The sequence below is a fragment of the Hibiscus syriacus genome, unplaced genomic scaffold, assembly GCF_006381635.1.
Source record: "Hibiscus syriacus cultivar Baekdansim isolate YM2019G1 unplaced genomic scaffold, ASM638163v2 tig00110556_pilon, whole genome shotgun sequence".
In the NCBI taxonomy this organism is placed as follows: domain Eukaryota; kingdom Viridiplantae; phylum Streptophyta; class Magnoliopsida; order Malvales; family Malvaceae; genus Hibiscus; species Hibiscus syriacus.
The window spans coordinates 3,882,118-3,900,234 of record NW_024062779.1 but is presented as its reverse complement, the minus strand read 5'-3'; the positions used below and the strand labels follow the sequence as shown (position 1 = coordinate 3,900,234).

The following is an 18,117-nucleotide window of genomic DNA, read 5'->3' as shown; positions in this document are numbered from 1 at the left end:
AGAATAAAATACATTAAAATGTATTAAATTATATTTAAATAATTACTTTAATGATTAAATTTATTTAATTATTTTAAAAAATATGATTAACTTTTAAAAAGTATTTTTAATCGTGATTTAATTATAATATCTCTGTTCTATATTTCAAAGGCGTGTTAAGGTGGTAATATACTCGTATTACCACGTGAACTTGTCGTCTCCTGGTTTGCCTGAGTTATCGACCCGGGTTGAATCTATTTTTCCTATTTCTCAACGTGGGAATAATTTTCCACGTTTTCTTGTTCCAAGTGGGATCTTGTTGATTCAAAACAAATATTGCGATATATATCATCATCTAATGATTATAACATAAAATTTAATAACACAATATTATAAAAAAATTTAATAAACACAATAATATATCTCCTCGTTAATTTAGTCGCAAAGTGAAAGGAAAAACAACCTCCAAGTCTCCAACCTAGCATTCAAAACAATGTTCCCTTGTGTCAATGAAATATATTAAAACTGAAGTAAAGCTAAAGTCAATTATTTTAATTATATGTATTTTTAATTGATTTAAGATTATTATAAAAGATATATGTTTATAATTTTTCTTAAATTATTAACAATACATATAATCGTGATTAATAAAAAATAATTCTTCAAACATCATCACTTATACAAAAGCTGTGTAAAAGTTAATAAAATAATTTAGTTTAATTATACAGTCAAGGATAAAAAGAGCCTAGGTAATGTCCATCACTATCTATTGAACGTAAGGACAAAACCTCTCATTGACAAATATATATATATATATAACTGTATGAATAACGAAACTATAAATAAAGAAAAAATTATGTAGAAACAATTTCAATAACGATATAATAAAATAAAACTTTCAACAATATTTTTTTCTTAAATTAAATTAACAGTCTTAATTTAATATATATTTATATGTGAGCATAGACATGCGCAAAGGCGTTAACATCATCTTACAAATTTCAAGCCAATAAGAGATAGACAAACTTTTATTTTCGTTTATTTCTTAAAGTTGTTGTTTAAATTTAATTAATTAATTAATTATCAATTTATATTTAAATGTACGAATCATATTATCTCAATGATAAAATATTATTGTTATCTCTTAAAATTTTAAATTTAAATGTTACGGATATCAAAAATATAAATATTTATTATCATTTAATTGAGAGTATTCAAATAGATAATCTTTGATATTTATTCTTATTAATAAAATGAATTTGAAATTAAATAGACTCGCGGAAGCGAAGTGTGGGACTGTGGGTATGGCCATCGGACGATGGAGATAGATGACCATTTCAGCGTGGCAAAGATCTATGGCGCGACAGGGAGACAACTGGTCTAATAGCGATTGCAAAACGTGGACGTTTCATCATCCTTATCAGGTTATATCACTCGTGATACATACAGGCTTCTTTTTATATTGGACTATAGCCGACAGCGGCGCCACGTGTCCAGTAAATGGACATAAGAGTTAGAATCGAAAGGAAGATTACAAGGTACAACGGTGGATCCAAGAGAGTATGTGCTTGCCACTTTGGTCGAGCTATCCTCTGTTGGCTTATCGAATTAGTTTAAATTGCGGATTTAACTTTTATATACTAAAATATATCCTTTGTTATGTTTTAAATAATTGAATTGAAGTTTTAAATATTATACTACATGTATGTCAAATATAATGATTTAATTTTAAATAAATTGATTTAAATTAAAACGAAATAATTATGATAAATTATCGAAAACATAAATAACTCAAGATACAATATAGAAAAATTAATTAAAATAAAAAATTACCAAAAAAATAACATGAATATAGTATGAAAACAAACATAAACATGCACAATCTATTTTAAAAACAGATTGCCATGAATAATTAACACACAAAAATCTCAAATCGATAAATGAATATGAGATAGTCTGAATATGAGATTGTGTATTGATTGGGGGCTTTCTTAGTTTTATTGAGGCCTCCCCCTGGCTGCTGTTGTTATAGCTTTGCTACCTTTAGATTAATGGAAATACTTTACTTATCCCCCAAAAAAAATCAAGAAATGAAGTGAACATTATTTTTGAAAAAATAAATTATTCAAAATATAAAATAAATTATGTCATACCACGAAAAAAACGTAAAAAATAAAATAAGAATATGTAAATACTACATAAATGTATAAATATCTAAAATTATTCATAAAATACATCATTATAATATAAAATTATATGCATGATTACAATATTTTAAACACATTTTTTCAATTTCCTTTATTTATTTATTTACTATTATTTTAAAATCTTTCAATTCTTTTTTTTTAAATTATCTAGGATAAGTACATGGTAATATATGTTCAAATATAACTCTCAACCTTTTAATATTTATCTCTTGCACCCCTGATATCTATGGTATTCGAATCGGATCCTCAAAGAATAACAACAACTCCTTTACCGCTGGCATCTATGGTGCTCAATCATTTTAAAAATGATTAAACCAAAAAATTGGACATCCCCTCCTACCTTAAGATAATTCTGGCCCTTACATTGCGCCCATCGAAATCTTAAATGAAATGAAAAGGCTGAAACCTCTCATACTTTGAATGATCAAATTAAGGGTTAATTTTGTATAGTTTTTTTAAAAATTACTAATAAAGGTATTTTAGAAATTAACTTTTAAAAGTGTTTTACAAAAGTATAATTTTAAATTTAATTATTTAGAATTATTGTTAAAATGTAGGTTTAAAAAGATAAAATATCTATTATAGATATTATGTTGTCAATTAAAAACATAACATTTAAATTATATTTACACTTATATATAAATAATATAAATTTAAATTATAATAAATTCAAAAATATATTATTATATATGAATTATATCAATTTAGATTATAAAAAATAATTATAATAAAAAACATTTAATATAACTCATTATTAATATTTTTATATATAATTAATAAATATTATTTATTTTAAATAATTAAAATAAATTATTAAAAGTAATTAATTATTTTTTAAGTATGTTAGTACTAAAGTATTAAAATAAAACGTAATGCATAATTGAGTGGTGGAGTTCATGCATTAGTAAGTGTAAAATTATAATTTGATTCCAAATGCAAAGTCGAAAAAGAAAAAGCTAGAAATCATATATTTAGTTGTTGGTTTGAAACCACGGTCTCCATCACTATTTTGTTTTATTTTTTACTCATTTGGCAACCCTAAAAATTTGTTGGGATTTTCGGAAGCTCGAATCGACAACCGGAACGGTTTGCAAAGAGGGGTCGGAACAGTTTTGTGTTTAGGGAGTAAGGAGATTGAAAGATAGAAAATTGCATAGTGATTTATAGTGGTTCGACTTTCTCAACCAAAGTCTACGTCCACTACCTTAGCTCCTCACCAAGGATTTTTCAACAAATTCACTAATTTGTTCTTTCTTTTGAGGACAACGAGATAACCTTACAACTCCCTAGTTTTTTCGGGCTAAACTAGAACATTTCCCTAACTTTTACACGGGATAAGCTAGAACTTTTCCCCTTTACAAAAGGATAAAATAAGTAAACAAGAAAACCTCTCTAAGGTAGGTGTTTACAAGATTGAGCTCACAAAAACAAAATATTTACAAGAGAATGATGAAATAAGATTGAAAAACTCTTTTCTTGTGTTTGATTGCTTGGATAGTTGTTCTCGTCTTTCTTCAAGTGTCCTTAGCTTGTATTTATAGCTTGGAATGTGTTTGATGTTGTATATAGCTGTTGGGGATGTTTTTTGAGCCGTTTGGGGATGATTTTTCTACTCAAAAAGGCTGCCCATAACATGGTGTATCGGTGCACTATCATGGTGCATCGATACCCCTTAATTAAATTCAAATAAACTAGCTGTTACTAGCTGTTGCAGCCTTGATGCATGGATGCATGGCCTTGATGCATTGATGCACAGAAGGATACATCGATGCACTAATTGCATTCGGTGTTTGAGTGCATGGATGCATTGCATGATGCATCGATTCACTAGTGCAGGTGCATGGATGCACTGCAGGGATGCATGGATGCACTTTGACACCCTTTAGCATTTTGGCTCAAATCCGATTTTAATGGACTTTGAATTATTTTTTAAACCTTTTAAAACTTTGAATAAATTCAATTAAGTCCAAAAACATTTTTTAAATTCAATTCAAGTCCAAAAACCATTTTGCCTTAAATTGTTATATCAAAACATAGTTCAACAAATTTATTTTACGATAAACTACGTATTTAGTATATAAACTATTAGTTTTGATCCATTTTAGTATCAATATTTTTTTTAAATCATACTTAATGTTTAGTTTTTGTTTCATTATAGTACCCCATCATTAAAAACTTAACGGATGGGCTGACGAGACATAGCTCCAATAAATGGACTAAAATCGATAATTTATGTACTAAACAATAATATTATCAAATCAAAGTAATATTCAATCAACACTACAGCAAAATGGGTTTTTAGCGGCACTTTTAGCGGCGTTTTTTTTAGTGGCGTTTTTATGCAAACGCCGCCAAAGACCCGTACTTTAGTGGCGTTTCTGCGGCTAAACCCCCCAAAACACGTACGCACTTGAATCCCATTAATTTTTTTAAAGAAACCCTAAAACCTTGTTATGTTTACCCTTCTAACTTTCTGCCGCTTACATCTCTCTCACTCTTATTCTTTTTATCCTTAATAGAAAATGAACCAGAGGCCAAAATCCTCCATGGCCAACCCTCCCCTAGCAACTCCGACAACCTAAGACCATTTCTAGACCTTCCAAAATCGTCTCTTTCGCAGCCCCAATGCCAAACTCAATGGCATTACTTCAAAACCGGCCAATACCGGAGAATCCGACCCCAACGACGACGATGCCTCTTCCAAAGACGACCTCCCTCTCCTTGAATCCGCCGCCGAAGGTATCCAGGAGCTCGAGAAGAAATTCGCAGCCTTCGTGCGCAATGACGTGTACGGTTCAATGGGATGTGGAAAGCTGCCATTGAAAGAGAAACTCCTGCTGGGCATCGCCCTCGTCACGCTTCTCCCTATACGTCTCGTTTTGGTAATGACTATTTTGGTCGTGTATTACTTGATTTGTAGAATTTTTACGCTATTCTCGACCCCGAATCTGGAGGATGAGCAGGAAGATTTTGCACATTTGGGTGGGTGTAGGCGAGCCGTGATAGTCCAGTCGGGTCGGTTTCTTTCTAGGTTGCTGCTTTTTACGATAGGATTTTATTGGATTAATGAAACTCATAAGGATTCAGCAAATACCCAAGAAAGTTCAAAACCGAGGTAGAAAGTTCAAAAACCGAGGTAGGATTTAAGATGATTCATATGCATTTAGTTATGATAACTGACAGACTTTAGTTAAACACAAGAAGTAATTGCTTGATCAACATTTTCCTGAATTTCTATTTCTGTGTATGATTTGTCTACAGAGTACTAAACAATCAGAACAACAAGAAAGGCCTGGTTTTTTCCACTCTTCTCATTTTAGTAGTTGATTATGGTATAAAATGTAAGCTTTTGATGTTTTAACTGACATATCTCTTGTTTGGTTTTTTCCTTTGAAATGCTTGGATTTTATTGCTGAAGAGATCAGTGAGTAAACTTCCCTTAATTGGTCTTATCGGGTGAGAGTTAATTTTATCCTCGTAATTTCTCCCGTGATTTGGTGCAAAACAGTCTACAGTTTGGTTGCCATAATTGATTTTTTTGCCTTTTAAAGCTTGATATAGTTATGGGACTTATGTCAATAGTTTTCTTTTATGTCACTCATTCTCCTAATCTACAAGCTTCACATCTTATGTTGTAACAATGTCTAGCAAGCGAACCATTTACATTAGAATAAGAATCTTCAGTTTTGGAAAGAGTATTGTGTGCATCAATTAGTTCTTGGTAGTTATATGTTTCTTTTGTTTTGTATCTTTCCTACCAGTTCTATATTTCCTGTGTAGTAGAAATAAATTGGTTTTGAACTGGCGTGATGAATGATATTTGGCTTGTTTCTTACAGCAAATGTCTTGGTTGTGTCTATGTTCAGCGCGAGTCAAAATCATCAGACTTTAAAGGTGTTGCAGGTGAGTCAAAATAAATTGGTTTTGAACTGTTACTACTACTATTTTAAAGCTTTTTCAGAGTTTTAGATTTATCATTCAAAATCATCAGGCTTTTTCAGGTTACTGCTAACAGCTGGGAAAGTGGCCTCTTTATCTTATTTCTTGTTGTATTTGCAATAATTGCTGATGGTTATGATCAATATTGTTTATAATCAACATGTTTGTCTTTCATGTACTATATTAATGTATATTGTTTCCCTGCATTTTGTGATTTTAATCATTCCCTGCATTTTGTGATTTTAATCATTAATTATTTTAGAAGCTTTTTTCTTTATGAAGTTTTGGTCTATTAGCTATTGTCTTTTTTTCTTTTAATTGTTTGAATTATCTATTGTTTTGCTATCAGCTTCTTGCCAACCATACTCTGTTCATAGTTCTGAATTTTAGGTGTTATTCTTGAAATGCAATAGAACTATCACGAGCATTTCTATGCCAAATCAGAAGCATCACACCTGTGTCACAAACATTTTTTGCTTAGGAATGTTTGAAGCATTGTACCCATTAAGGGTTGACAGTGTTATGTATGTTAGTTAAATCTATATTTCTCCTCCTTTTTCCATATGCCATCTGATTATGGGGGTCTTCCAGAATGCATTGGCTAGCTTGCATATGTGGATATATGCCATGTATCATAGTTATTTAGAAAGAAGATAATGTTTAACATTTTTCTCATTAGCTTGAACTTATGTTTGAAGGCAAGAAATTTGGAGGTAATATTGTTTAGAATCATGCTTTTTCTTCTAGTTTATCTTCTTGTAATATATTGTATTTGAATCCATTGTTTTCATTGTTGTTTGAATTGAAGGTACATTTCTGATGAAGAGAATCAATTGAAGTTGCATGCCAAAAGGAAAATTGCCACTAGAAGATTGTTTTTTATTCTAGTGAACAATGTTTTTATTCTATTGAAAGAGAAAGAACCTAGAATAAATTGTAGTGAACAATTTTGAACTATGTTACATTTTAATTTAATTTTATAAAATTTGATTTATTTTTGCATATAATTTGTGTCGTAATTAAATTTTAAGTTTATTATTATTAGATAATGATATAAAATATTAAATATCAATTAATCTTAGCTAAAGAATGGTAATTATAGATCTGACTTTTTGCGGCGTTTGTGTCCAAAAACGCCGCTATAGATCCGTACTTTTGCAGCGTTTTGTATCCAAAAACGCCGCTAAATATCTAACCTTTTGCGGCGTTTGTGTCCAAAAACGCCACTATAGATCTGTCCTTTTGCAGCATTTGTATCCAAAAACGCCGCTAAATATCTAACCTTTTGCAACGTTTGTTACAAAAACGCCGCTATAGATCTCGACCTTTTGCGGCATTTGTATCCAAAAACGCCGCTAAATATCTAACCTTTTGCGACGTTTGTTACAAAAACGCCGCTATAGATCTCGACCTTTTGCGGCATTTGTTCCATAAACGCCGCTAGAGATCTTGACCTTTTGCGGCGTTTGTTCTAAAAATGCCGCTATATATATCGACCTTTTTGCGACGTTTGTTCCAAAAACGCCGCTATAGATCTTGAACTATAGCGGCGTTTTTGGTTCTCAAACGCCGCTAACTTTTGCGGCGCTGTTTTTTGCGGCGCTTCTTGCGGCGTTTTTCCAATCGCCGCAAGCGCTTTTAGCGGCGTTTAAAAACGCCGCTATAGGACTAAAAAAATGCCGCTAAAACTCTATTTTCCTGTAGTGCAACTAATCAATATATATATATATTGAATAGTATGATAGGATTACAAGGTAGTATTTGTTCAAAATATTCTTAATTTATTAACGATGTACACATAACCTATAAACGTAATTGTTTGAATTCAAAACTCTAAAAATAATATTTTTTATACTTAGACCACTTGTTGAATTCAACTAATGAAATAGTATTTTAAAGGGGGAAAACCGTAATTGAAAATGCAGAAACCTAAAAGTTGGTGAATTGTCACACAACTTTCAAATTTCAATGATTCTAAGAGGAATCATAATAGTATTCTTTTATCTTTTCTTTTTGTATCGTGTAACTTTATAATCACACATATAGCTTTGAGAATATATTCTGATTATGTGTTGTGAGGCTCTAACAATAAAGTCGTATTCCCATTTCAACAATTTGTGGTTCATTTCCTCTACACATCTTATCTTGAAAATTACATAAATAGCTACAGCAGCATAAGGGAGTGCGGATGAGGGCGACAGAATTTTAAATTTCTATACATTTTAAATAGTTTTTTATATACTTTTTAAAAGATGATTCCATCTCACTTAAAATTTAATAAATTTGTCTTTTTTTTAAATTATATAAGTTCACCCGAACACAAAATCATACTATGTTTTCATTAATATTAAAAAAACAGGTTATATTTTATTTTTATTTATTGTGGTTTTAAAATTAGATTCAAACTTAAGTAATTTTTTTATTTAATGAGATGAAGTGTTAAATCCCATTAATAATATTATAAATTTGAATTTCGACATAGTGAATGGAAAAACGACATTGGGATAATAGCCCTTTAATGAACCTATATAATATTTGATACATATTAATCGATTAGTGGATTTTTTTAAGGTAAACTTACTCAGATATTTATTATATCAGAAATAACGAGGTTTGTAATACAATTCGGGATATATGAAACAAACCAAATAGGTGAAGAACAGTGAAAAGTCCATTGGGCAAGTGTTTGAGCCACAACATTGGCGTTTCTACGAACGAAGGCAACCTTAAAAGTTTGAGTGCAGGTGTCAGGTACGTTTACCTTCAACTAGATGAGTACCCACAGTGGATAGATAAGCACAAAATTTGCTAGTCTGTAAACAATGCTTGTGCGTCTCCTTCAATTAGTACATCATCCCATCCAATTTCAACAGCAAAGGAGATGCCCTCTGTAAAGGCTCGAGCTTCCACGAGTTCAGTTGAATGATAACCTGTAAGTCTGCGTGCATGGCCACCCACTACGAGCCCATGTTGATTTTTAGCGACGATACCGATTGCAGCTGATCGTGAATCTGCATCCCAAAGCTCCGTCAACGTTAATTTTCAGGCTCCCATTTGGTGGCCCCTTCCAAAACAGGTCGTAGAGAGGGAAACATTCCCAGAAGTCCATAGAAGGGACCTTCCAGATCAGATTCAACCATAATGATAGACCGTGAGAGAACCAGAAAACCATAAGGGAAATGTTCCACCCCATTGGCCGTAACTGGAGGGTAAGCCAAATGAAGCTTGTTCTGAATCTCTAGTTGATCGTTAGAAGCTATCCAACATCGTTGGACCTGCAAAACAGACAAAGAACCAGAGTTACAATGGAAATGCCAGCAACCCATTAGTTCGGAGTTCCAAACCGGACACCCTATATAAAAAAACTTTTTAGTAAATATAATATTTTTAAAACCTTCTACATATTTTAATTTTTTATTTTAAAATTTCAGTTAAACGTATTTTTCAATCATTTATATTTTCTGTAAAAAAATCATCTTTACTTTTTTTATAATCTCTATAAATGATTTAAAATCTTTAAATAAAGAATAATATATACTTTTTTTTATAGAAAAAGAGCAATATATACTTAATTATAGTTGCTTAAATATTAAAATAATAAAAACAAAAATTAAATTAAAACTCAATTATATTATTTACTTATTTTTAATCGATCATATTTTTTTAGATTATAATTTCTAAACCTACTGTAAGTATTTTCTTTTTTCCCTAAAATTTTCTTTCTCTTTCTCTCTAAATAAAATTATGATTAAATTTAAAAATTTTATATAAATTTTTTTTGCCCCAAACTTCTTTAAATGTTTTGCCAGCACGCTATTGTACATCGTGATTGTTGCTTTCACTCTCCCACCCTCACAGTTCATCACTTCATTAGTATATATATATATATATATGGAATAAAATTTATTTATATTATGATTTTTTTTAAATTTTTTGTTGCTTCAAAATTGCTATATAAAGCTAATCGAAATAGATTTGATTCGTTGTTTACTTCTAATTCAGCAATAACCTCACTAAACGTAAGTAAGAGTAAAATAATTTATTTATTTTTTTATTAATCTAAGGTGATTATAACTGATAATATTTGTTTTAATAACTTTTAATTATTCAATAATTAACAATCAAATACCTTACAGTCTCTAGTTCTCGAACTCGAGACTTTTAGAGGTAATAATTATTCCTTTAATCACTGGTGATTTCAAGATCTCTTAATCATGTTCAACAAGGTGTTCGAATCCAAGCAATAAGGGACCATCTCATAGCTGCTATATTCGTCGATAGTAGCATATGAGAGATTTCAGCATTGTTGATTTTCACTAATACCTTGTGGAATTCCAATCTCTGTGCGTGCCTTAGCGCCTCATGAATCCCCCTTGTTCTTATTATTAATATTCTATGTCATTTTTATTAAGTTAAAGTTAATTACAAAGTAGTATATGTTCTAAGTATTCTCAACCATTTGATAATGAACGCTCAATCACTCTGTTGCAGTCTCTGATGCTCGAACCCTTAACCTCTAAAAATAACAACTATTCCTTTAACCATTGAAGTAAATCGTCATGCAATATTCTACACCATTCATTTCCTCACAATAGCATATAAAATCATAGTTAAAAGATCCAACAAATAAAGGTTAAAAATAAATATCATTATTCATATTAAAAATAAGTATAATCAATATTAATATAATAATAGAACATGAGAGAATAATGATTGATTTTATTATTTTATTATAACAATATAATAGGTGAGAGAAAAAATATTAGGATAAAAGTATAATCAACACTTTTGTTGATTGAACCGAAAAATATGTTTTGAATTTTCTTAAATTACAAGCGTAAATAATTATACCGAATAATTATGTATTCAAAATATATTCCAATTAAAATTAACTATAATAAAATATATTCGAAACAAACTAAAAAAAATCTAGATGTCAAAATATTTAAATCATAAATAAATCTAAAATAGATTTATAAAGGACAAAAGTGTATGATACATTTAGTTGTTAAGTACATATATATTTTATAATATTTTGGTTTTTATTGTGGTGAAATTATTTGAATAAAATGCTTTTGACAATAAATTAAAAATTTATTAAGAAAATTAGTAGATATTTTTGAAAATTTTGAATATATTTTTCAAATCTAATATTTACAAATATTAACTTTGTGAGGTTGACACAAACTATTAACCTTATATAAAATATTAACACTGTATTTTTTTCTACTTTCATGTTTTGCTATATGTTCTTAACTAAAATATATTTGAGAATCTACAACTAAAAAGGAGAATAATAAAATAAATTTTCACTAAAATTAGGATGGAGGCTATTTTATTATATGAGGTTTTATGGCAATGATATTGTAGACACCCGTTTTTGTTCGGGCTTTTAAAAAATATTATTATTATATTATTATTATTATTATTATTTTATTAATATTATTTATTACATTTGCAGGCCAAAATTCAACACTTAATCCAACAGCCCAATACAACCCAGAAACTTGGAGCCCAGACCCGATTCAGGCCCAGATCCGAATCAACCTAGCAAACTAGCCCAAAAAGAAGACCCGACCTGACTTTATTAGGGTTTCAAAACCCTAGTCAGCCACTGTTTGACTTTCCAATTTTCAGCAGCCACAGGAGATGTATGAGACCCGAGCCTTCACCGACACATGAGCCACCGAAGAGCAGCCGAGCCGAGCCATCGTTGCAGAGCCATCCAGAATCATCATAGTCACCAATAATGCACCAAATCAAGGAAAAATTAAACATCTCCAAAGTCAAAGGCAAATCCATAAATCATACCTAAACCTTTCATTTTCATACCAAACACAAAGAAATGTTAGATACAGCCATGGAGATTAGGTAAAGAGGTCATTGATAAATCAAGGAGAAATAGGAACAAAAAAAGGGAGGGGAATCTATTCGAATCAGAGAAAAAAACGAAAAAAGAACAGAAAAGATTCGAGCAGAGAACTTTATCAACAAAGGGGGGAAACAGTTTGTAGGGGGTCTTCTGCTACTGGATTGTAACGAGAGAAATACAGTAAAAAAAACAGGGGTTTCCTCTTCGTTCTTGTAAGCAGAGAGATCTAAAAGAAATACAAAAAAAAATTCTTCCTGTATAACTCAGAGTGATTTTCCGATTTAAAAGTCTAAATATCCATAGAGAATATCAGTGTAAGTTTTCTTTACCATCACTTTCATTTTTAGGAACCTTATTGTTTTTTTTGTATGTTGGTGAAAACTAAAATAGAGTAAACTAAAATATAGAAGGGTCTAGTGTCATACCTTAGGAGTCGTTTTCGTTCTTCAATCATGTTACTATCACCGGATTTGTAAAACGAATGGTCGGTTTTATTACCTGGTGTTGTTGGTGATCTCGTCGGACAATGGTTGTTCGTCGATTGTATGTCATCGTTAGAAGCTTTAGAGTCTATGGAGTTTGCATGTTGGTTTAGGAGGTTATGGTGAGAGTTTAACAAGTCCTAGGTTTAGTATAGCTTACCTTGCTGTCACGTAAACGAGGAGTAGTCACTGAGAAGGCTGCTGACGACCGAGGAAGCGTTGGTTTTTCATGTGAAGGAGGCTCTCGGCCGTGAAGGAAAGTAGAAGAAGAGAGCAAAACTTAAGGCGGCTGTGCACTTTAGGTTTAGGATTAAGATTTACTAAACTCAAATAAAACATAGTATATATACTTAAAACCTTTAGGGTTAATTGTGGTACAAACCTTTCATTTTTCCTGTTTTTATAATGTAGTCCCATATTTTGTATTAATTTTTTTGTATTAATTTTAGTTACCATGTCTTGATTATATAATTTTACATATTGCATGTGTTAGTAAATCACGGTTTGAGTCCTCATAAGTTTATTGCATTCCTGTATTTTGGTCACTAGTTCAAATCTTTTCTTTTATTTGAATTTAACATGATATCTTTATTTTTATTTCAATTTCGTTATTTATTGATTTCGAATTAATCTACTGTATTTTACTGTTATTTCATTTTAGACATTATGCTATTTCTCATTTTTTTCCTTGTATAATATATATATGGCCGTGTGATACATTTATTGTTTTCCTTGAGTTATGGGTAGAATATGCTATAATTGGTGTATTTGGTGATTTAATATGTGTCTAATATATATATATATATATATTGGTATTATAGCCTTTATTATGGAAATAATCATATATGTAATGCAGGATTTAAATTCCATGTTTTATAACTCACGAGATATATATATATATATATATATATATATATATGTACGCATGATTTAAATTCCATGTTTTCTAACTCCTTAAGTTGTGAATTTTATGCTTTGGTCCTTATGTATAGCGTAGTATTTATGTTAGTCAATATTTCTCTGATTTGGAATTTAATATTTGAGGTATATTACCCATTTAATCCTTGCACCTTCATCATTTTAGTTTTTGGTCCCTGAATGTGTTACTATCATTTTTTTAATGCTTTATTTTCATTGGTATAATAGATAAGCATATGTTATATTGTTGTTTATTTATGAAATTCTCGAATATGAATGTTAAACTTTTTCAAATCTACATGTATGTACTTTATTATATGTATACAAGTGCATCATTATATATTAAAATTTTATAAGTTCTTTGTATGATATAAGTATTTCAGTTACATGTATTTCTTTATATTATAGTCAACAAATATTTTATAAATTTTATGTCTTGAATAAGTATAGGTATATGTCCTTGAATTTTCTATTTTTGCTGTTTTAGCCTCTTAACTTTCTGTTTATACTATTTTTAATTCTTTAAATTCATATTTTTGCTATATCTCTTATCGATTATAAGGATTTTATTTTAAACAATTAATTTGAAGCAAATTAATATTCAATAAACGAATCATATTTTAACTTGATATTTGATTCAGAATTTAACACCATTTATGACAATGTATAAGCGACACAGTACCAATTTTGGGCGCTGTGGGGGTGCTAATCCTTTCCCGCGCGTAACCGACTCCCGAACCCATTTTAATTGAATCTTTGGTAAACGAAGACCAATTTTTGTCTTAAAAATGATTTTTCCTAAAATTATTTTTAAAAGACATTTTTAGGTATTCGACTTACTTAACCTAAAAAGTCGATGGCGACTCCTTTTCAATTTAATTTAATTCAAAATCACCCATTTTTCAAAACTAAAAGTCGTAACTGTATTTTAAACAATCAAACGATTGTCCCCACCGAGAAAACGGTTACGACAGCTTGGCGACTCCGCTGGGGACATTTTTTAGAGGGCCAATCTGTAAGTTGCTTACACATTGTCGTTTGGTAGAAATTATGAGTTCGAGTCTTTAGTTAACTTATGATCCTTTTATTGAAGTTTTTAATTGCTTCATTTTATTATTGTCTTACTAACATTTTTATCTTTGTTTTCATATTTGTCCAAAGTTTTGTCGAATGGTGTCATTTTCATTTTTGAGTCAAAGGGTTGAATGTTCCTCCTCACACACGTCACGAGCATTTGCATAACATAAGCTCTATACCCGATCTCCGAACCTTTCTAAGTGGGGGCGAAAGCGACGCCTTCGTGAGAATTTATTCTCCGTGCAGGCCTAGCAAGTAACCTTCGGGATTCATATAACTTCTGTTTTCGTGAGAATTTATTCTCTGCATAGACATAAGGGAATGTATCCTCTCGAATTGAACTCGATCCGTTTAAGCCTATAATGGGTGAGGATTGAGGGTTTGGCAGCCCAATGGGGCACTAACATCAAGGACAATTCGAGTACCTTTTTCTGTTAGAAACGGAACCACACATATAGTGATCCGTAGAACTATCACCTTAGGTATAGATATATCGAACTTATGTCTGTCAGTAGGTACCCAAAATAAGTATACACAAAGGAGGAGTGTTTCTGAACCTTTACATATTTTTCCTTTTTGAATAACAACATGCAAACTAGACATCATGCGGTTAGGATTAATTTCTTGAAAAAATCATTTTCGGTAGATATCATGTTGGGTAGGATTTACTAAAGCATGATTGGGTAGTCAGCATGTGAGGGTATGTTTTATTTACTTATTATTTTGTTTATATTATGCGTAATAACCCATTTTGGTTTTATGTTTATTTTATTTTGGATTTATTGCATTTGCATCTTCATGTCATCCAAATGTGTTAATTCGCAAGTGATTGACTAATAAGAAGGCTGGTCATAATGAGGCAAGATATTCTTAACCATGTAGTCAAAATCGGGAGATCCAAAGATGTTCAAATGTTTCATGAAATTGGACATCTGATGAATGAAGAAATTTGAAACTGATTGAAGAACAATTCATTAAGAAAAACATTCAATGATTGAAGAAATCTTAAACAGATTGAAGACAGATCTGTGAAGAAAGATATCTGATGAATGAAGAAATCTAAAGCTGATTGAATACTTCATTTAAACGTGTAAAGGTCGAGATGTTGACTCAGAAGATAGATACAGTCATAAAGATATGAAAACCACTTCGCATTAGAGGTAAAAATGGAGATCCCAAGATTCAATTTAAGAACATCCAATGTTATCAAATGTGATAAAATACATCGACAACTGCGGGGTGCAATGTTTATTCCATGAAGAGTATGGTTCAAAGAAACGAAGAAATGAAGAATCACAATTGTATTTTGACTACATGGTGTAATAAAATCTTGTTGTCTAAATGAAGGTTGTTCTGTAGTGGTCACTTTTGGAATTAATACCTTTTGCATTTGCATCCATATTTGCATTCGCATTGCTTTAATTTAAGCATTTTTACATGCATCGATCATGAAAACATGAGAGTAACTCGTGAAAGATACTGTTACAGAAACACGGAAAGTAAACTAAAGTTACCCAAGACGTGTTTTTTGGAAAGATAGAGAGCAATGAATGAAATATTAGAACGAGTTAGTAAGATTGAGAGAATTCAAGAACAACTCATAAGGACCCAACATGAAATGATTGATGAAGCAAGGAAGTTCCAAGTTGAATTCAGGGAACAAATGTCCAAGTTGATGGGAATGATGGTTACTGTAATATATGGGGAGAAATCATCAGAGGACCTTACTATACAAGAAAAGATGAAGACTTCGAATGATAATTTGAATGATAGTGGTGCAGTCAATGCGATGGCAGAAAATGATCAAGAACCTATTAGGGGATATGGTAATTCAAGCCAACTCAAAAAATCAAGTATGATTCCAGAAAATGCTACAGAGATCATACTGGGAAAAGCAGAAGTTAAGGGTGAAACTTCTAATATGAAAGTGGAGCCGGACTCAAAGAAGAAGGGCATAGAAGAGGACCAAATGATGATCAAGAAAGCTAAGAATGATCAATCTCTCATGAGTAGAGGTTCTAACCCTTTAAAATCTTCCATTCAAGACAATCAAGTTCTATCTATAAAGCCATCACCAGATAATCTCTCGTCAGGGGGATTATATGAGAAGAAAATACTCACAGTCGGATTGGTTACACCGAAATGTATCCAGTCACAGTGGCCCCCGAATGAGAAGTGAACCTATAAGGTGATTCCTTGGATAAACCAGAACGGAACCCCAAATTGTTCATTCAAGGTTCCTAGCAACTTTGAGGATCCTTTAGAGCAAGCAATTCAAAGGTGTAAAGTAAAAAAGAAAGGGGTTGTTGCTTCAACAGAGATTAATACAGTCAATTCCTATAAAGAACACAGGGCACAAGAGTATGAGAAAGGAAATCAAAGCAAAAGGGCTTCCATGAATGTAATACGAGACTGGCCCGTGAGTTTAAGAATGAATGGGGCAGATGCAGCCTTGAAGACATCTCAAACACCTATATCAGATTTCCTAAAGGCAAGTGGGGTTTTTGACAGTTTAGGAGGTATGACAAATGTTACGCCAATTACAGCTGCAATATGTGTTCAGAATCCATCCAAAAATATCATCATCAAGGAAAATCGCTTCGGATCTAAATTTTGGCCTAATTTCCAATCAAGGAAGGAAAAACTGATGAATAACAAGAAATTGAGATTTTACGAAGAAGCTGCTCGGGAGAAAGTAGAAATTTGTGCATCTGAGGGTACATCAAAAGGAGTCATGACAAGTAAAATGGTCGAGAAATGGGGAGCAAATGAGGATAAAGATCCTGGTCCGACCACACACCCAACATTCTAAGAGTAATGGACAGTTATATAAATAAGTAGAAGTTGTTATCTTCTACAGTTGCATTTCATTTTCAGTATCTTATTTGAATATGTTTTTTGTTTCTTCTCTTCCTTTTGTGTAAAAAATAAATTTATGTTGCTTTTATGGTTATGAGCAAGGAATCAAATTTTAATCTTGAAGTTTTTGAGTATCAAGAAAATTAAATATTCTTTTATTTTCTAAAGAATCATAGATCTTTGGCAAGTGGTAAAATTAGACCTTTCATATCCCATACAATGCCAGAAATACAATTACTTGATCTATTTTGACCCTTACCAAATCCTGACACTATATTTATCTGAGACTCTGAAGTAATGTCTCTACCTGTTTTTAAGATACCAAATCCAGATGTTTACCTTCTTGAGTAGAGTTGATTGGTTTATAACATTCCACCATACACGATTTTAAAAGTCACACATTTGTCATTCCAGATACAAAACCATCATACCTGTGAAACCAACAGACCTCAAAAGAACCAAACTTTCAATTATCCGTGAATCTTCTTGCAAGAAGAAACGAGATGGGGCATCATGGACTAACTTGTTGAAGAGAATTTCGAGTAATTTAGGCATTCTCGAAGCAAAAAGAAAAAAGAAAAAGAAGAGGGATAAGTATATCATGCATTAATTACATTGTTTTCATGTAAATAAAAGTTAATCATGAATATTCATCCCTTGGGGATACTTTTTTTTACATTGACTTCTGTGTATGAAATGATGAACGACATTCTTTTATTTATCCATTCGCAAAAGGAGAAAAAATATCTTTAGTTGTCCCCATTTGAGCCTGAATGAGTTTTCT

The 18,117-nt window shown here is 31.2% G+C and overlaps 1 protein-coding gene across 1 annotated transcript; it reads left to right on the top strand.

The window, feature by feature from the left end:
* Window positions 1-1,479: 1,479 nt before the first annotated feature.
* LOC120131871 (lysophospholipid acyltransferase LPEAT1-like) lies at window positions 1,480-5,305 on the top strand. The gene is made up of 2 exons (XM_039148752.1): window positions 1,480-1,517; window positions 4,807-5,305. Exons 1-2 carry the CDS (start codon window positions 1,480-1,482, stop codon window positions 5,303-5,305), a joined length of 537 nt encoding a protein of 178 aa, XP_039004683.1.
* Window positions 5,306-18,117: the final 12,812 nt, after the last annotated feature.

What these genes read in the sequence shown, in the direction of transcription:
- LOC120131871 (XM_039148752.1), top strand. Translation starts at nt 1,480, where the DNA reads ATGGACATAAGAGTTAGAATCGAAAGGAAGATTACAAG. An exon ending in ATCGAAAGGAAGATTACAAG is followed by an intron (nt 1,518 to 4,806) that starts GTACAACGGTGG and finishes TCTCTTTCGCAG; the next exon opens with CCCCAATGCCAAACTCAATG.